Source organism: Schistocerca piceifrons, chromosome 1, assembly GCF_021461385.2.
Source record: "Schistocerca piceifrons isolate TAMUIC-IGC-003096 chromosome 1, iqSchPice1.1, whole genome shotgun sequence".
NCBI classification, from domain to species: Eukaryota; Metazoa; Arthropoda; class Insecta; order Orthoptera; family Acrididae; genus Schistocerca; species Schistocerca piceifrons.
The window spans coordinates 330,084,738-330,105,904 of NC_060138.1; the positions used below are offsets into that span (position 1 = coordinate 330,084,738).

The following is a 21,167-nucleotide window of genomic DNA, read 5'->3' on the forward strand; positions in this document are numbered from 1 at the left end:
CGAATTCAATTTTATCAATACTACTTTTTTGTTTCAAACGTAACTCACGTTCTATCCGTGTTTTTGACAGTTCATATGTTTAAATGACCTGTCATGCTCTTGAGCCCGATTTCTTAAATGAAACCAATTACAGCGTCCGTCACTTGACAGCTTGTTTGAAGGAGATCCAAAAAGTTTATAACAAAAACAAAAAAAATCTGTCGGTAGATGTCGAACACACAAGCCATTTGCGATCCCTTTTCTTCTTCATTTGGTAACGTTCTTGAGTAAAAATGAGTCCAAAAATTTTTTTATTTCCTTATTTAAGGAATACTCAAAATTTTCAACTTCAGTAGGGCCTTTCTGTAGAATTTCATTTATCATGGAGGATGTTAACGTATTTGGCCAAGTGCCTGGGTCTGAATTTGTAATTACTTCACAATTGCTACTACTAGGCCCAACTGAATGTGCGTTTGCAGGAGATCCGCATTCCAATGTTTCAAGTTCACTTGTATCTAAAGCACCACATGACGAGACGCTACTGTTAATGCCATCGTCCTTTGAGCACACTGTCTGAAGTTGTTGTCAAAGAAAGTTTTCGAAAGTGCCTTGTTGTGAGTTCAAAAACAATTCATGTAGTAGCTTTCTCTTGACCTTTTGAGCATCTGAATTGTATTTTCTAAACGGTCCCTTTCACGAAACATTTCCCTGTTGCCGTTTTGAACTTCACAAGACAGGCAAAAAACACTCTGTCTTCACACAGAGTGCACACACAACACGTAAAACGGCATGAACTGGAAAAGTACCGTACGTTTAGACGGACGACAATGAACAAATCGTTCTGTAGGAAACACCTGCTGACGGAAGAATGTAAAGTTTGCTTCTTAGCCACATGGCGCGGAGAACGCTGAGAAACAATGAATCGCGTACCTTTCAATTTACTCATGAGCAACAGTCATGTGTTGGCAAGAGATATAGCTGTATCGCATCAGTATGATAGCCCCTAGTCCGCTGGACTCCGAAGCAGGCATAATTTCCTGAGATGCGGTGACAGTTGGGGCACAATGGGTCTATAATTGAAATACATTATATTAAAAGTAGTTTCAGAAACACCTTATTTTATTTCTTCAGTTTATCTGTAATACCAAAATTACGGGCGACAGTTTTCAAATTACCTTCTAAAGTTTTGCGCGGGCGTTTATAAGGACCGGGTCCTGTGCGGTTGCACCGTTTGCACATGCCTAAGGCCGGCCCTGGTCAAGAGTGTGCCAAGAATACCAAATTTCAGGCATTACCTCTCACCACAGACAACTCAGTGGCCAACGGCCTTCACTCAACGACCTAGAGCAGCGGCGTTTGCATACAGTTGTCAGTGATAACAGACAAGCAACATTGAGTGAAATAACAGTTGAAATCGATGTTGGACGTACGAGAACGTATCCGTTAGGACAGTGGGGCGAAATTCGGCGTTAATAAGCTATCGCAGCAGACGACCGACGAGAGTGCATTTTCTGACAGCACGAGATCGCATGCAGCGTCCCTAGGCTCGTGGCCACATCGGTTGGACCCTAGATGACTGGGAGACCGTTGCCTGGTCAGATGAGTCCTGATTTCAGTTGGCAAGAGCTGATGGTAGGTTTCGACTGTGGCGCAGACCCTAGGAAGCCATTGACCCAAGTTCTCAATAAGGCACTGTACCAGCTGATGGTGGCTTCATAATGGTGTGGGTTGTGTTTACATACAATGGTCTGGGTTCTCTGGGCCAACTGAATCGATCAGTGACTGACAATGATTATTGTCAGCCATTCATGGACTTGATGTTCCCAAACAACGACGAAATTTTTATAGATGACAGTGCGTCATATCCTCAGTCATAATTGTTAGCGATTGGTTTGAAGAACATTCTGGACAGTTGAAACGAATGAATTGTCCACCTACATCTCCCGACATGATCCTCACCCAACATTTATGGAACATAACCGACAGGTCCGTTCGCGAAGAAAATCTTGCACCGGCAATACTTTCACAATTATGATCAGCAAAAGAGACAGTGGCACAGTCTTATGGAGAGGACTTCCAACGAATTGATGAGTCCACGCCACATCCAGTTGCTGCACTACGCAGGGCAAAAGGAGGTCCCACGGGGTATTAGCAGGTATCCCATAACTTCTGTCGCCTTTGTGCATGCTCAGTCTGTCCTTCTGAGGACAATTTCTTTTTCGAATTCTTCGCATTTACCCTGTAGCCATTTCACCTAGTCTTCTCTGCACTTCCTACTTATTTCAGTCATAAGTAACTTATATTGCTATATTTCTGTCTTTTTTCTGGGCATCTTCCTTTCATACACTACTGGCCATTAAAATTGCTACACCAAGAAGAAGTGCAAATGATAAACGGGTATTCATTGGACAAATATATTATACTAAAACTGACATGTGATTACATTTTCACACAATTTGGGTGCATAGATCCTGAGAAATCAGTACTCAGAACAACCACCTCTGGCCGTAATAACGGTCTTTATACGCCTGGGCATTGAGTCAAACAGAGCTTGGATGGCGTGTACAGGTACAGCTGCCCATGCAGCTTCAACGCGATACCACAGATCATCAAGATTAGTGACTGGGGTATTGTGACGAGCCAGCTGCTCGGCCACCATTGACCAGGCTTTTTCAATTGGTGAGAGATCTGAAGAATTTGCTGCCAGGGCAGCAGTCGAACATTTTCTGTATCCAGAAAGGCCCGTACAGGACCTGCAACATGCGGTCGTGCATTATCCTGCTGAAATGTAGGGTTTCGCAGGGATCGAATGAAGGGTAGAGCCACAGGTCATAACACATCTGAAATGTAACGTCCACTGTTCAAAGTGCGTCAATGCGAACAAGAGGTGACCAAGACGTGTAACCAATGGCATCCCATACCATCACGCCATACTCGCTTCCAATGTGCGTTCACCGCGATCTCGCCAAACACGGATGCGACCATCATGATGCTGTAAACAGAGCCTAGATTCATCCGAAAAAATGACTTTTTGCCATTCGTGCACTCAGGTTCGTCGTTGAGTACACCATCACAGGCGCTCCTGTCCGTGATTCAGCGTCAAGTGTAACCGCAGCCATGGTCTGCGAGCTGATAGTCGATGCTGCTGCAAACGTCGTCGAACTGTTCGTGCAGATGGTTGTTGTCTTGCAAACGTCCCCAGACGTGGCTGCACGGTCCGTTACAGCCATGCGGATAAGATGTCTGTCATTTGTACTGCTAGTGATTCGAGGCCGTTGGGATCCAGCACGGCGTTCCGTATTACCCTCCTGAACCCGCCGATTACATATTCTGCTAACAGTCATTGGATCTCGAACAACGCGAGCAGAAACGTCGCGATACGATAAACCGCAATCGCGATAGGCTACAATCCGACCTTTATCAAAGTCGGAAACGTGATGGTACGCATTTCTCCTCTTTACACGAGGCAAACAACAACGTTTCACAAGTCAACGCCGGTCAACTGCTGTTTGTGTATGAGAAATCTGTTGTAAACTTTCCTCATGTCAGCACGTTGTAGGTGTCGCCACCGGCGCCAACCTTGTGTAAATGCTCTGAAGAGCTAATCATTTGCATATCACAGCATTTTCTTCTTGTCGGTTAAATTTTGCGTCTGTAGCACGTCATCTTCGTGGTGCAGCAATTTTAATGGCCAGTAGTGTATTTCGTCGATAAATTAAATTATATCTTCTGTTACCCAAGATTTCTTCGGAATTTCTAAGCTTGTACCGATATTTGTCTGTCCAACTCCTGTGACTGCCCATTTTAGAAATGACCATTTCTCTTCTTTAAACAAAAACTTAACACAGCCAGTTACTATATGCACTCACCGATGCTTGCAGGACTGGTGCGGCCAACGCAGGCACTCCAGCTGTGAACTGCTGCGAGAGGCACATGTGTATGTACCACGGCACGAGAACGATGATCCCACGGGGGGGCAGCAGCATCAGCCGCCACGGGGAAGTAGCCGCCGCCTGCTGCTGATGTGGGCACGAGGCGGGACACGGCATCCCACTTGCTGAGGCCGCCAGCACAGCCACCACCGAGAGCAGGCGCACGGGTCTGGCCATCTGGACAGTAATCGCACAGGCTCGAGGCTGGGATTGCCGCCTGAGGCGTCCCTCCGGCTCTTTAAAGGTCGGCCGCCGGCTGCAGCTGGATGGCAACAAGGACGCCCACCCGTGTCGCACACTCCGTTACCTGCAGCTTTCTGGGCAAGATGCCACCTCTTGTGAGTCAGCTTCCTCTCACTGTGCCAGTGATGAAGCGTTTTACGAGGACAATCAGAAATTCACGTTTGTCAGTAACGTTTCTCAATCGAATCAATTGGTAATTTGCATTCTGCATTATTCGGAATTGTTTTGAAAATTTTCTGTCATATCTGTCGTTTCGCGAAGTAAAAAAACAGCTAAAATTCTTTTAAAAAAATTTTGTCTGTGTACTTGTGCACTGTTTATACACTGAGATGACAAAAGTCATGGGATAGCGATATGCACATATGCAAGTGGCGGTAGTATCGCACAGACGAGGTATAAAAGGGCAATGTATCAGTGGAGCTGTCATTTGTACCCCGGTGATTCATGTGAAAAGGTTTCCGACGGGGATTAACAGACTTTGAACGCGGAATGGTAGCTGGAGCTAGATGCATGGGACAATCTGTCTCGGAAATCGTTAGGGAATCCCACATTTCGAGATCCACAGAGTCAAGAGTGTGCCGAGAATACCAAATGTCAGTCATTACCTCTCATCAGGGCCAAAGCAGTGGCCGACGGCCTTCACTTTACGAGCGAGATCAGTGGCGTTTGCGTAGAGTTGTCACTGCTAACTGACAAGCAACTCTGTGTGAAATAACTGCAGAAATCAATGTGGAACGTATGACGAACCTACCCGTTAGAGCGGTGGGGTGAAATCTGGCGATAAAGGGCTATCGCGGCAGACGACTGACGAGAGTGCTTTTTTGTGACAACACGACATCGCCTGCAGCGCCTTTTCTGGGCTTGTGATCATATCGGTTGGAACCTACACAACTGGAATACCGTGGCCTGGTCAGGAGAGTTCCAGCTACAGATGGTAAAAATGATGTTAGGGTTCGAGTGAGGTGCGGATCCTACGAAGCATGGATCCAAGTTGTCAACAAGGCACTGTGCCAGCTGATGGTGGCTGCATAATGGTATGGGCGGTGTTTACATGGAATGTACTAGGTCTTATAATCCAACTGAACCGGTCGTTGACTAGAAATTATTTTCGGCTACTTGGAGACCATTTGCAGCAATTCATGGACTTCATGTTCCCAAACAACGATACGCAATGTCATCAGGCCACAATTGTTCGCGATTGGTTTGGAGAACATTCTGCACAGTCCGAGTTAGTGATTTGACCACCCAGATCGCCTGACATAAATCCCATCGAACATTTATGGGGTATAATTGAGAGGTAATAATTTCGGAATTATGTGTGGCTATCGAGGCAACATGGCTCAGTATTTCTGCAGGGGACCTCCAGCGACCTGTTGAGTACATGCCATGCCGAGTTGTTGCACTACGCCGGGCAAAAGCGGGTCCGACACGGTTTTGTGCAAACAGCCACTGGACCTGCGAACGTCTTTCATACGACGGAGAGACAGCGAAGAGCAAACAGCGCTGGCACCACGATTCTGCCGAACGGAAGAGAGCTGTGGTGGCCGAAAAATGTCACGCCGCAATACTCAGTGAAATGTCACACTGTTCCGGGTACTTCCGAGAAGGAGCGAGCAATGGCGACGCAGGACGAGCTCCGCGGCCCGCGCACCCCGCATGCGTAATATTTGACACACTGTGGCCAGCCGCAGTGTATGATGGTTCAAATATCTCTAAGCACTATGGGGCTTAACATCTGAGGTCATCAGTCCCCTAGCCTTAGAACTACTTAAACCTAATTAACCTAAGGACGTCACACACCTCCATGCCCCAGGCAGGATTCGAACCTGCGACCGTAGCAGTTGCGCGGTTCCAGACTGAAGCCCCTAGAAACGCTCGGCCACAGCGGCCAGTCCCGTGTCTGAGTTAAACATGTATGCACTGTGTGCCTCTTAGCTTCTGCACGGTGGGACGAGGCGAGAGCGGTAGCGCTGACGTCACCGCTGACAGGCCAACAGCAGGCGACCACCGCCAAGCAGGGAGTGAGCGCTGGCTGTCCCTGGGACTTCAGGACACGAGGCGGCTGACCCGGCTGCAACCAGGGGTCATTCCTTGTTGTCCCGCTGCGCTGAGGTGCCAGTCGTGCGTCTGCTAACGAGACTGCGGCTTTCCTCCGTCGTATGCGTATTGTGAAAGGCAGGTATTGACAGGGCGCGTCGAGCAGCATCAGTGAGACGCCGTGTGAAGTCGACCTCAGAAAATGCGAATCGTGTGCGAAAACAAAGCATATACTGATTACTAAAAAAAAAAAAAAAAAAAAAGCACTCCGTCTTCAGGCCACAAGTGGCCCGTCGGGACCATCCGACCGCCGTGTCATCCTCATTGGATGATGCGGATAGGAGGGGCATGTGATCAGCACACCGTTCTCCCAGTCGTCGTGATGGTTTTCTTTGACCGGTGCCGCTACTATTCGGTCGAGTAGCTCCTCACTTGGCATCACGAGGCTGAGTGCACCCCGAAAAATGGCAACAGCGCCTGGCGTCCTGGATGGTCACCCATCCAAGTGCTACCCACGCCCGACAGCGCTTAACTTCGGTGATCTCACGGCAACCGGTGTATCCACTGCGACAAGGCCGTTGCATACTGATTACTGAAAGATTGAAATTCGTTAACTTCAAACCACGCCACTTGTCAGTTGCTACGGTATGACAAGATCGGTAGGTGTTGCTTGCAGATGTAAAAATTTGTAGAATTCGAATCAGAAACAGCCATGTAGCGAAGTAACTAAAATCACGCGATAAAGGAAAGGTTTCTGCTGTAGACTGTGTACTAATTAGGTTCCTTTCAGAGTACACAACCGCTCGCTCGACACAGGGCACATAACAAATGAAAGTAAATAGAAGTGATCACAGAATTGAAATCACCGAGCGAGGTGGTGCAGTGGCTAGCACACTGCACTCGCATTCGGGAGGACGACTGTTCAATCCCGCGTCCGGCCATCCTGATTTAGGTTTTCCGTGATTTCCCTAAATCGCTCCAGGCAAATGCCGGGATGGTTCCTTTGAAAGGGCACGGCCGACTTCCTTCCCCGTCCTTCCCTAATCCGATGAGACCGATGACCTTGCTCTCTGGTCTCTTCCCCCAAACAACCCAACCCAACTACCACAGAATTGACATCGATTTGTTACGGCAATTGGGAACACATTCTACGTTCCAACAAAATGAAATATCACTAAGCAAACTGTCTCTTTGCACACAACCCGCATATATTCAAAAAATATCGTTCTTATGAAATACAGCTGGCTCTTTTTTCGCACAACGAGTGCTATCGAAAGGGGATCTCAAGTTGATTGAATATTTCCAGATTTTTCAGAAGGCTTTTGATATCATCCTCACAAGCGACTTATAATCACACTGCGCCAGAGCTGCGCGACTGGATTAATGATTGCCTGTCAGAAAGGGGAAAATTCGCATTAACTAACAGGAATTCAGCAAGTGAATCCGAAGTAATGTCTGAGGGTCGCCAAAGTAGTCTTATAGAGCCCTTGCTATTCTCAATTTATATAAATGATCTAAAAGGCAGTCTGAGCAACCCGTCTACATTGTTTGCAGTTATACTGTCGTTTACCTGATAACGTCCGCCCCCGGTAGCTGAATGGTCACCTTGGCGGATTGTCAGCCCTCTGGGCCCGGGTTCGATTCCCGGCTGGGTCGGGGAATTTTCCCCGTCCTGGGATTGGGTGTTGTGCTGTCCTCATCATCACCCTATCATTCTCACCGACTGTAGGTTGCCGAAGTTGCGTCAAATTGAAAGACCAGCACCCGGCGAACGGTCTGCCCGATGGGGGGCCCTAGCCATACGATTAAAAAAATATATATATTTGTACAATACATATGCGCGGCGCGAAAAATGGCAGTTAACCCTGAATAATAAAAAAAAAATTAAGTTCTCCTTTTGACTTTTAAATACATTCTAAATTACCTCGGAAACGACTCCTTTCGATACTGTCGTATACTTTCACCCACGTCAATTTTCACTATTGTGATATACCCGGTATAGCCAAGTTGTGGAACGACGTAGCAGACGTCGTGGGTATGTGAGACTGATGCAGCGGCTTCACAAGAACGCGCCTGACGGTTCGTTTACTACAGCGATAGCCGGTTCGATGGCATACATAAAATCGGAATGAGAAATCCGAAGGCTTCAGGTACTTTGATCTTTCATCTTATGCAAATGAAATACAACTTTCTCGCTGATATTATTGTAAATAGCACGTTGGAATACAAGATACAGTCTGTAGGACTAGTGTCCAGTATCAATATTCCCACAAACTGGTTTCGAAAGGAGGAGAGGATTGTCTTAAAGTTTCTGTAAACTATTTTCTAGCTATGGTCGTTGATGTAATCCCCGTGACTTTGAAAGTCGTATCTGTCATGAACTCTATTGCAAATATGGTTCAAACGAGTGAAAGATCCTTTTTTATGCTTTTTGGATCAATAAATGTCGTCTCGACTATGGATGTAAATTTTTCATCTAATGACACACAAGTTACGGAGTTGAATACAAGATAGCGATGAAAATCAAACATGTGAAAACCATACCGAATGTTGTAAATGTGCTCGCATTAAAAAGTTTTATATGTTATCTCTGTGCTCTGGAACATTAGGAAATTCCTGCATTTCATTGGAATCATCAATAACGACGGACTCCTCATTCCTTTCTCTATCTTCTTTCCTGCCCTCATTGATTCCTGTTTCTGCTCATGAATGGAGCTATGTAATACCTAAGTACAGAAACTCGAGCAACAATTTTCCAGGTCCTCTATAAAACATATTGGAACTACTAGAGTACAAAGCACTTTAAGGTCTCTCAACGCTCTAGACATTAAAAGAATCGAGTAAGGTCGTCGGAAACTGTCAGTTAATGGAAACAGTAATACGCTGGTCTTGAAGGTCTTCATTCCTCAACAATTTACTTTCTCGTATAAAGTTTCCGCTCTATGAGGGAAAGGCGAAAATTTCTTAGGTCGGCAGTGTTTGGTCTTATATCCATGAAATTTTGTTGTTATATTGTTTCAGGTTGCGTATAAATGTGAAGCAAGTGTCAATATTATCTGCAAAATAGTTCTCTCCATACAACTTTCCAATTTTATTGTACGAATTTCCTTCAAATGCGTAAACTGGGACAATGTGTTCTAAAAAAATACTTTATTTTGGATAGTTTGTTACCAAGGCACGTTTGTTCACGAGTTTCTGAGAATTCTGTATCTCGTATTTCAACACTTAAGAGCGGTGTAACATGACGTACTGAAAAAGATCAGTAGCGCAGAGGCAGGCTGGCACTGCACTGACGGCACACAATACGGGCCTGGTGAGGCTGCGAGGATGCAGAACTGATAACCTCCTCACGCTGCGCAGACGTGACGTCATGTCCGCCCAGCGGTGCTCACAAAGAACTATATAGTATTGTACATATTTGGTCATGATCGACGTAAGTCCTCAGTACTTACAGTAAAGCAGAGTGCACTATCCTAAAGAAGAAAATGAGGCAATTCAGCGGACATATAGACAGGCTATGAGAGCGATGTGTATTATTAGATACAGATACATGTATATTTCTGTAAAAGTGTGTGAAGTTACTGACGTTGTAGGCGTATCGGGAGAAATAGTGAGTTACCTTAGACATGAATAAGTAAGTAACTTTGAGAAAGCTTAGATGAAAGCAGACGAATTTGTAGAACGCTGATCAAAAAAAGTGCAATAACAGATCTTTCGAATAATCTTTGGAGAGTTCTATTTGCGGCAAACTGTCAGAGTCAACGTTCGCCCACAATTTCAGAAAAGAAATAGTAGTAAGAATGGTGGCTGGAGCCTGGTGGTCCAGACCCAGAAGGCTGTAATCCATTCATCTCCTGGAAAAATTACGATCAGTGTTTGCTGACACTGATTTACTTGCAAAGGGTAAAGCAACAACTGAGGGAATTACTCATGCATTGTAGGGCAAGTGTAACAAGAAATAAATCATAAGTAGTCGGTACTGGAATACAATTTTTTTTATTTTTTGTGATATGATACCGGCCACAAAGATAGAATGCAGAAGATTTTGAACTACAAATGTTCATACATGCATTGTTCACCAGATTTGGCCACCTCTGACTTCCACGTAGTCCAAATCTAATTAATTCGTAGATGGAATAAGTTTTTAGTACAAAGAAGAGGGCAGGACAGTCGTGGATGGGTACTTTCCAGACATTCAGAAGTCGCACATCAGTTATGGAATCTTGGTTAAAAGTCGGTAAAGTACATTGTTTTAAAAAGGTCCTCAGTCGAAAACAAATGTATTTTGACATAAAAATACATTATTTCATTACCATGTCGTCAACTTTCTGCAGTCGTCGGCTCTCTATTCTGCTAAAATAAAAATAACATTTTTTTCTTCTGCAAGAACTTGGCGATGATTTTCTAAGTCCATCCTTCAAGAGGCAAAAATTTAATTATCGAAACAGTTACTCTCCAGTTTGCTTCATAGGACTAATAATTTCTACATGAAGGCCATTGGATTCCAAATGTGTCTCCCTTTTCTAATAGCTGATTTCTTAAACTTAATATAGTAAACAGCAGTACCCAATTTTTTGTCAATAAACAGAATACCACTATGATGCTCTAACAACCAGCTGAAAAAATAAATTTCCCAAACAGCTAAATTCATGTAACAAAATTAACATAAACACATCAGAAATAATTCTTACCTTTAAGTGCAAAAATTGATGTTCCTTACACCACAACATAATTCTAGCACCAGTGTAAGTAAGTTCAACCTGAAAAACATAAATTCGCTGCATCATCTTCAAACAGTAATGTCCAATTCATTGTACAACGTGTTCCTCTGTATTTTATAAATAAAAGATGATCTCCCACAACACGAAAGAAAAAGTTTAATCACAGTGTCTAAAGGCACCAAATTCTGCTGACTCCTTGCACTACATCTCTTTGATTGTCAGTATCGCATCAATAAATGATCAAGGATATCTTGCATTTTCTATTCATACCAAACATGAAAATCAAATTTGACTCACTAAACTTCGCAAATACAGTGTATTCAATCTCAATAATTGCCCCCACAAGATGTAGATAAAGACGTTATTTCTCATTGGATTATACGTCAAATATGACTGTAAGCGTACATGTCGCGATTGTATGAAAGAATGTCTTCAATGGTAATCAGAATAAACAAGAAAGTGAAATTCAGTTAAAGTACCCCAAAATTATAATCGGCAACACTGATATGAAAAACATTAAATGGAGTGACTTATACTAACAGTGAATAAGAAAGTTAGCGGATTTGGCATGAGAAATATTAAATGAAATCAATTAATGAAAGACGACACAGCATGAAAAACATGAAATTACCAGAAAGATGGAGTCTCGGAACATGACAGGTGAAGCCAAAAATTAAAGGCCTGTGTCTACGTGAAGAAGCATAGAGTACCTTCAAAGGGAGTGAGCAATAAGCTGTGATACTTTAATGATATTTCTGATGTCTAAGAGAACATTTCATAAATTCAGCGCAACGAAAAGAAATTTTAAGCAGCATGTGAGAGTACTTATTTTTGAATCCAAGAGATTATTTTAAACATGTGTTAGCTTTACACTTGTAGCATCTAGCTGTGCAATGAGGCAGTCTCCTCGCTTGTGTTACTTAAATTCAGAATGTAGCACAGTTAATAAATAGAGAGAGCATTTAAAAATCCAAATTCTCTTTATATGAGATGCGTTCAGTTATTAATGCAACAGATGTTTTTTCTCGGTCAATTTCACTTGTATTGCAGTGTATATTTGTCCAACATCACACATACAACCACCCTGCAAGATTCCTACCCCAATCACTATGGCGATGAACTTTAAAATGATAAAACTACTTCCTTCTACAGTATTCTGGTGTCCTAGGAAGGCATCAGAGTGTATCCGCCGCTCGAACTGTTTATAAACGGACTAGAACTAAATCAGGAGACCGCTGTTCTGCCTCCTAGGAAATTAATAGATTTTTATAGCCTTTTAAAGACGGAAACATACATACCCGCAATCACACTTCCGTAGCAGTCATGCTTGTTATTAGTATTAGTATGGGTTTTGATAGATGTGTCCATGTCTCACTAGGAAACAGAGCGAGGAAAAACCAGCATGAATATTTTCGATAGCCGATACATCGAGGTACCTTCCACGTCCTGCTGCATGAAGATGTAGAGAGAGAAGCAGTAGCTTCATATGAGGACGTAAGCACCATGATCCATAGCCAAAGGAGAGGTAACAGAGCTTTTGCTGTTTACAGTAGCATCACAACGGCTCTGGTAGCATTCCTCCTGCAGAAAGAAGTCCTGCTCTGTGTTAGGTAGTTTTGGTCATGTGTAGAATAATATAGCAATTTCGTCCTAACACCATGTCTCTTGAGTACACACTCCTCTCACTACTGAAGATGATGTATGTGGTACTGGTCCGCTCTCCTACAGAACACTCTAGAAAATTGCCTAAGTTTGATAAACATATTGATTCTCCTGCTTTATACTTAAGGAATACCATTGCATGTGGGGGGGGGGGCAACTGTAACTCGGTAATATCTATTTTCGAATGCATGTGTGAGAACACACTTATACATTAAGGTACATATATTTCACTCGCTTTAACATAGACCTCCGTGTAATGCTTACGTCACCTCTTTTGAAGTATGTGGTAGAAAAACCCATGTAGTTTACAGGGAGAAGGGAAGAGTTAAAACTCAATGCACCCAGAGCATAATTTTTAAGATCCTCTTGGTCTTGAGTGTCTGAGTACCCAAAACCCAACGCAATTCCACGCGTTTTAATGGTACTATTTCCCTAATTTAATGTATTCTCAATCAGTTTATGTAATTTTGCTTGTTTTTTCGTGATTTTATATATTTCGTCTTATTTACCTCAATTTTACGTATTTCCCATTAATTTGTCGTAATTTTACCAGGTTTTCCTCGATTTTATGTCATTTTCCATATATTTCGATAGTTTTGCGGATGTATGTGGTCATATTGATGGCATACCCATGCATTGTTTGCTTTTACAGGGGATATTTACATGTCCTATGCACAAGCCCACCGAAAAATCCTAAGAATTCCCCTCTTCCCCATAATCTACATGTATGCATTTTGGCTAATAAGATCGTTAAATATATAGTAACACTTGCCTCATACCTAGATAAGACGCAACGAGTGCTGCAGATTGGAAACTTATAGTCTGGAAACAAATCCACGTACTGCTACACACAGCAGAGAGATTATATGCAGACTCATACAGACTCATGTAGCGACGCACTTGATGGAAATTCTAAGTCTCGCACAGTTCTACACGTTCGTTTGACTTCCACTATATTGTACTGGGATCTGCTACATAGAGCTGACAAGTGTACAGAGTTGATTTCTGCTGCTGCTCTAATATTTTTTCTCAATAGTATATGCTCTTATTACTTACCAGATGAGATTCGCTACTATTGTTTAGACCTTCCAATTCTGATTCATCCAAACAACCAAGTCAGGACATCTACAAACTATATCTTTTGGGTACTTGTGATACTAGTAATAAATATTCGTTAGTTGACAAAGTGTCGACTGCACTTAGCATCCTGTAACGTGAGAATTTCCCTTTCCCCATATCTACAGAGTGTGCAACTCTGGCAAATTAATTTATAAATGAACAGTTAGCAAGTTATGCATTCGAACTGCAACCGTCTGCCCCTGGCAAGCACATTTAAAGTCTTCTAATAATTTCCGGGTATGCAGCCGGATCTCGTCGACATTCTGCCACGATACTGCGGCCCAGAGACGTCCGGCCATCATCAGGTGAGTACACAACTACTGAAGAGCCCAGGCGCAGTCGCGGTGGACATTTAAATTCATCCTGCTAAAGAACATAACATCTTCGATGCAAGTTATGTCACCGATATTTAGTTGAGAGGTTCCATGCCTTCTTTTGCATGTCTCCTCTGATTTTCATAAATTTTATTAATGTTCTATGTCATTGCACGGTAGTAACCGACCGAATAAAGTTATTGTAATGAGAGTATTTGTACTGAGAGCTCAAAAAAATACTATTCACTTGATTCCTAAACACGTTGTTTTGCTTCCTTGGGTGGCCTGTGCGAGGCGAGTATCGGAGGACGCGGCACACTGCGGTTCCCGTTGGGGGCTGCAATTACCTGAATTCTGTGGTGTTCATACAATAGGCTTAAACGTCTGGCGGAACGACTGACGTCGGTCGAGTTTCGCCTATTGTATGCAGGGCGAAACGACCTACGAGACGTCTGAGAGTCGCTGCAGTTTATGTGTTTACAGTTCCGGCGCGTCCGGAACGAAGATTACTGGCACCGACTGACTGCATTGTCCTCTTGATTCGGAGAAAACTTGTGGACTGTGCTCTGCTGAGTGCGACTGTCTGGCACCAGATGGCCAGTAGTCTAGGCAGGTTGTTTTCGTAGCCGGTCAAACGGCAAGTTTAGTGTCCTCAGCTGAATAGCAGAGGCATGATTGGTCAACTTAAACTGAGGCTAGTTGACGCCATAAAACCCTGCTCGAAATTGGAGGGAACGGTCGCTATTGGCGCGAATGATGTTCTGAGACAGTGTGGAGGAATTTTGGAGTCAGAACTGAATGCTGATTCGCAGTTTTCGAGGAGAGTAGGGAGTTGAGCAATGCTGGCTTCGCTCTTGCATTGCGTGGACAGAAGTGATTCGGGATCTGATCTTTCTCAGAGTTGGATGGTCTTGCTACTTGGTCGCTCGTTTTCGGAAGAACTGAGAATTCTCGAACAGCCTTCGAGGCCTGGCGTTGACATAGAGTTGCTGCACAGCAGAAGTCGGCGCCTACATCATCAGGACGCTGCCTACCGACGACGTGCTGCAGATTTCAGTACTGGTACAGTATTTTGCGGCTACGGCATTGTAGGACCTTATCAATTTCATACTGAACCCCTCGGCAGCAGGCGCGCTCGCTTTGCTACAAGTCCACCTTGCTTGTTTCTCCATGTGATCCCATTTGAGCTCTCACTACTAATTGCGATATTGCTATATAGTCGGGAAATAATATTTGATTCATCATGACCTCCGGTCATTATCGTCAGTCTATTGCATCACAGAGAGTAGGGGCTCCTTGTTCTCGAGCCAGCTCTTATTCTCATAATATTTCAGTATACCCTGTCCTTTAACCCACTGTTTGTGTCGATAATCATGTACATTTATGTTGTGATGTATAATAAATCTCATTGTAATATTTAATCCGCATATCATTTCGTAGATATATGCAGAATCCCATTTAATGTTGTTTATTATGATAAACTCATTTTTTCTGAGTAGATCACGATATTTATTAAATTATTGTGAGTGTGCACTCATTTTACCAACTATTAGGGTCCATCATCATTTCTTCCGTTACTGTTGCACACTTAATCAATTAGGTGGCATGTAAGGACCAGAGTTCGAGTCCCAGAAAGATCACCTCCATTTTTAAATTCCGGACATTTTCAGACTGGGGGAGGGGGGGGGGGGGGGCGAGACGTCAGTACAGCCCTGGCACAAAGAAATTCCCACCATTTCTGAAATTCCCGCCAAAATTCTATATTGCTGCTAATACGATAGGTGGGGGAGGGAGAGCAAGAGGGATGGGGAGGGGCAGGGTCCCACGTGCCGGCTGAGAAAAACGTATGAAGTTGTCTGGATATGGGGATGGTGGTGGTAAGTTCCTATGGGACCAAACTAGTGAGGTCATCGATCCCTAGGCTTACTTAATCTAACTGAAACTAACTTACACTAAGGACAACACACACATGCCTGGCGGAGGACCAGAACCTCCGACAGGGGGAGCCGCGCGAACTGGGCAAGGCGCCCAAGGCCACGCGGCTACTCCATGCGGCGATAGATGTGAATTTGGCTGTGTGTGGTGATGGGTAATTAATTGATCAATTTAGTTAAATTGCGCTCATGTCGACATCTCATTGTTACTTAACATCATTTACTTGCAACATTAATACGCTTTACATGGCTTAGTAATGACCTACAACTGCTTACTCGCTGGGCTTGTTAACGAAACAAGAAACCACTCACAAATATAAATTTAAAAGGCCCGAATTGTTTCAGTGTATGTCACTAAAATTTGCATAGCCATTTTAATTTTATTCTCATCTTACTACAGCACATAAACAATGGTAAGCATGGCACTTTACATTGTAGCCATCATACTGTCCCGTAAATGCGCATAAATCATGGTAAGGAGTACTACTTTATATTCTTTACTTGCTTAAATAATTAGTAACATTTATATGATTATCGGCAACTTTCGAAGTGCTTTTAAGTTCAGGAACATATTCAGAATCTTTATCAAAGTCGTAGTTATCCACATCATCTTCGGACTTGCACAAATCGTCCCTGATGTCCATTTTCCTGGGACGAATACTGCACACGTTATTGCTGCTGCCAGCTACATTTTTGGCACTTACCACTGTTAACACGCTCACATCCTGGCAAAGCAACCAGAAGTGAGAATCTGAAATTAGAGATAGAGTGGCTGTTTCTATGTTTATTGTGGAACTATCAGCTAATACGAGTAAAGCTCATCGCACATCATGCCATAACTCTTTTTCCCAAAGGGTGTCCCTTACCTCTGTTTACAGCTGAGGTCTTCAATTAGCATGCAGACAATTTCTATTCATAGCTACTATTTCTCACTCGCGGCTCTGTAGGTGTATATCTATTTACCTGGCAGTACCAAAATGGCTTTAACTCATGTGATTAGTAGTTTACATAAGAGGAGAATATGGCGGCCAGCCAGCGTTCACTTTCAAGCTGATTAAACACAAGGACGTCTTCGGTAAAATGAAACCGCGAGAAGTGAATTTAACAAGCAGGATGGTGTCAGTCAACATATAAATTATGATTTACAACTCAGGAGATATATTTTGTCCTACGACCTGCAATCTACAAACCTGCAACCTACAATTTCAAGACAAATCAAAGCAACATAGTCTGTAATACGTGATTCTGATTCCTTGAAAAACTAATCTTTACACTACAGAAGAGGTCAACATCTCTCAACTTATCACAATATATATAAATGACCTAGTACACAGTGTCGGAAGTTCCATGCGGCTTTTCGCGGATGATGCTGTAGTATACAGAGAAGTTGCAGCATGAGAAAATTGCAGCGAAATGCAGGAAGATCTGCAGCGGATAGGCACTTGATGTAGGGAGTGGCAACTGACCCTTAACATAGACAAATGTAATGTATTGCGAATACGTAGAAAGAAGGATCCTTTTTTGTATGATTATATGATAGCGGAACAAACACTGGTAGCAGTTACTTCTGTAAAATATCTGGGAGTATGCGTGTGGAACGATTTGAAGTGGAATGATCATATAAAATTAATTGTTGGTAAGGCGGGCGCCAGGTTGAGATTCATTGGGAGAGTCCTTAGAAAATGTAGTCCATCAACAAAAGAGGTGGCTTACAAAACACTCGTTCGACCAATACTTGACTATTCCTCATCAGTGTTGGATCCGTACCAGGTCGGGTTGACAGAGGAGATAGAGAAGATCCAAAGAAGAGCGGCGCGTTTCGTCACAGGGTTATTTGGTATGCGTGATAGCGTTACGGAGATGTTCAGCAAACTCAAGTGGCAGACTCTGCTAGAGAGGCGCTCTGCATCGCGGTGTAACTTGCTGTCCAGGTTTCGAGAGGGTGCGTTTCTGGATGAGGTATCGAATATATTGCTTTCCCCTACTTATACCTCCCGAGGAGATTACGAATGTAAAATTAGAGAGATTCGAGCGCGCACGGAGGCTTTGCGGCAGTCGTTCTTCCCGCGAACCACACACGACTGGAACAGGAAAGGGAGGTAATGATAGTGGCACGTAAAGTGCCCTCCGCCACACACCGTTGGGTGGCTTGCGGAGTATAAATGCAGATGTAAGTAGGCTGTTTATGTTTTCTTATTGGCAACGTTACGTAGCGCTCTGTATGAAAATCACTGGCTGTGCTGTGTGCAGTCTGTGGCTAGTTTGTATTGTTGTCTGCCATTGTAGTGTTGGGCAGCGGCAGCTGGATGTGAACAGCGCGTAGCGTTGCGCAGTTGGAGGTGAGCCGCCAGCAGTGGTGGATGTGGGGAGTGAGATGGCGGAGTTTTGGGCAGAGACAGTAAATTTGTAAGACTGGATGCCATGAACTGCTATATAAACTCCTGGAAATTGAAATAAGAACACCATGAATTCATTGTCCCAGGAAGCGGAAACTTTATTGACACATTCCTGGGGTCAGATACATCACATGATCACACTGACAGAACCACAGGCACATAGACACAGGCAACAGAGCATGCACAATGTCGGCACTAGTACAGTGTATATCCACCTTTCGCAGCAATACAGGCTGCTATTCTCCCATGGAGACGATCGTAGAGATGCTGGATGTAGTCCTGTGGAACGGCTTGCCATGCCATTTCCACCTGGCGCCTCAGTTGGACCAGCGTTCGTGCTGGACGTGCAGACCGCGTGAGACGACGCTTCATCCAGTCCCAAACATGCTCAATGGGGGACAGATCCGGAGATCTTTCTGGCCAGGGTAGTTGACTTACACCTTCTAGAGCACGTTGGGTGGCACGGGATACATGCGGACGTGCATTGTCCTGTTGGAACAGCAAGTTCCCTTGCCGGTCTAGGAATGGTAGAACGATGGGTTCGATGACGGTTTGGATGTACCGTGCACTATTCAGTGTCCCCTCGACGATCACCAGTGGTGTACGGACAGTGTAGGAGATCGCTCCCCACACCATGATGCCGGGTGTTGGCCCTGTGTGCCTTGGTCGTATGCAGTCCTGATTCTGGCGCTCACCTGCACGGCGCCAAACACGCATACGACCATCATTGGCACCAAGGCAGAAGCGACTCTCATCGCTGAAGACGACACGTCTCCATTCGTCCCTCCATTCACGCCTGTCGCGACACCACTGGAGGCGGGCTGCACGATGTTGGGGCGTGAGCGGAAGACGGCCTAACGGTGCGCGGGACCGTAGCCCAGCTTCATGGAGACGGTTGCGAATGGTCCTCGCCGATACCCCAGGAGCAACAGTGTCCCTAATTTGCTGGGAAGTGGCGGTGCGGTCCCCTACGGCACTGCGTAGGATCCTACGGTCTTGGCGTGCATCCGTGCGTCGCTGCGGTCCGGTCCCAGGTCGACGGGCACGTGCACCTTCCGCCGACCACTGGCGACAACATCGATGTACTGTGGAGACCTCACGCCCCACGTGTTGAGCACTTCGGTGGTACGTCCACCCGGCCTCCCGCATGCCCACTATACGCCCTCGCTCAAAGTCCGTCAACTGCACATACGGTTCACGTCCACGCTGTCGCGGCATGCTACCAGTGTTAAAGACTGCGACAGAGCTCCGTATGCCACGGCAAACTGGCTGACACTGACGGCGGCGGTGCACAAATGCTGCGCAGCTAGCGCCATTCGACGGCCAACACCGCGGTTCCTGGTGTGTCCGCTGTGCCGTGCGTGTGATCATTGCTTGCACAGCCCTCTCGCAGTGTCCGGAGCAAGTATGGTGGGTCTGACACACCGGTGTCAATGTGTTCTTTTTTCCATTTCCAGGAGTGTATATTATGACTTTTGAACACTACTGAGGTAAATACATTGTTTGTCCTCCATCAAAATCTTTCATTTGCTAACTATACCTATCAGTAGTTAGTGCCTTCCGTAGTTTGAATCTTTTATTTAGCTGGCAGTAGTGGCGCTCACTGTATTGCAGTAGTTCGAGTAACTAAGTTTATTGTGAGGTAAGTGATTTGTGAAAGGTGTAGGTTAATGTTAGTCAGGGCCATTCTTTTGTAGGGATTTTTGAAAGTCAGATTGCGTTGCGCCAAAAAATATTGTGTGTCAGTTTAAGCACAGTCATGTATAATTGTTCTAAGGGGACGTTTCATATGTCGACCCTTAGTCGAGGATACCTCACTGGAATCTTCTGATTTTTTCTTGTAGTTTGTGTAATCAGTGTAGCTTTTGTCTATTGCTAGTGCGTAATTGTAGAGAGAATCTCCTTTGTAGTTGCAGCCTTTCATTGTTGTACAGTAAAACAGTTGTGGCATGCATGTAGATTTGCACCAAGTATTTCGCAACTGCGCTTGCAATTAACTACATATTATTTTCAGTGCTATGTTAATGTGTTCTCTTATTTTTGCTCTTCAAATTGTGCTTTTCTGGGTTATCGTGTGAAATATTGTGACAATTATGGCGTGTGAAAAACGTAATACTAGGCTCCAAAGTAAACTGAGAAACGACAGTGAAGACGAAAGCAGTGTGTTAACGCCACCGTGTAATGAATTAACTAATGTTCAACATAGTAATTTGGTAATTGTGCATAGGGAAATGGAGCGGGCGGCAAACAATGGTGTAGACAGTGAAACAATTAGTGAACAGGGACGCATTATCGATCGATCGGTCGGCAACAGCCCGCCTCAGGAATCAGGAATGACAGGACACAATCTTGCAAATACTGCAGATTCAGGTTTTGGGTCCTCACCGTTTTCTCAAACAAGTCAAGACACATTTTCTGCTTGTCAAAATGTGAATGTTGCCGGTGCAACTTCATTGCCGAAAAGCACTGAGGAACATGTTTCAGACACGAGTACATTGTTATTACAGTTAATGCAACAAATGGGACAAAGGCTACAAAAGTTAGACACAACGCTTGAACAAAATCAGAAACAAATGAGACAAAATCTTCAAAAGTTAGACACAATGGAACAACACCAGAGACAAACACAGCAACAGTTAGACGCAATGGAACAAAAGTTAGACACCACACTTGAACAAACACGAGAAGATTTAACTACTGAGTTACATAAAATCGAATCGAAATGTCAAAAAGTCTGTAATGACATAAAAACACAAATTTGTGAGCATTTCCAACCTATTTTTTCGCGTCATGAAAATACATTACAGAATCACGAAGCAGCCATAAAGGA

The 21,167-nt window shown here is 44.2% G+C and overlaps 1 protein-coding gene and 1 pseudogene across 2 annotated transcripts in view; both read right to left on the reverse strand.

The window, feature by feature from the left end:
• The window catches only part of LOC124794681, a 73,804-nt gene that overhangs the window by 30,504 nt on the left and 22,133 nt on the right, over window positions 1-21,167 (reverse strand). The window contains exon 1 of one of the 2 annotated variants that reach the window (XM_047258229.1): window positions 3,849-4,140. The exons of the other annotated variant lie outside the window; for it this stretch is intronic. Within the exon in view, the coding sequence (XP_047114185.1) occupies window positions 3,849-4,088 (240 nt within the window). The 5' untranslated portion in view covers window positions 4,089-4,140. Of the gene's footprint in view, window positions 1-3,848; window positions 4,141-21,167 lie in introns of those variants that run through there. 2 annotated transcript variants of the gene reach the window in all.
• LOC124721914 lies at window positions 6,657-6,774 on the reverse strand (annotated as a pseudogene).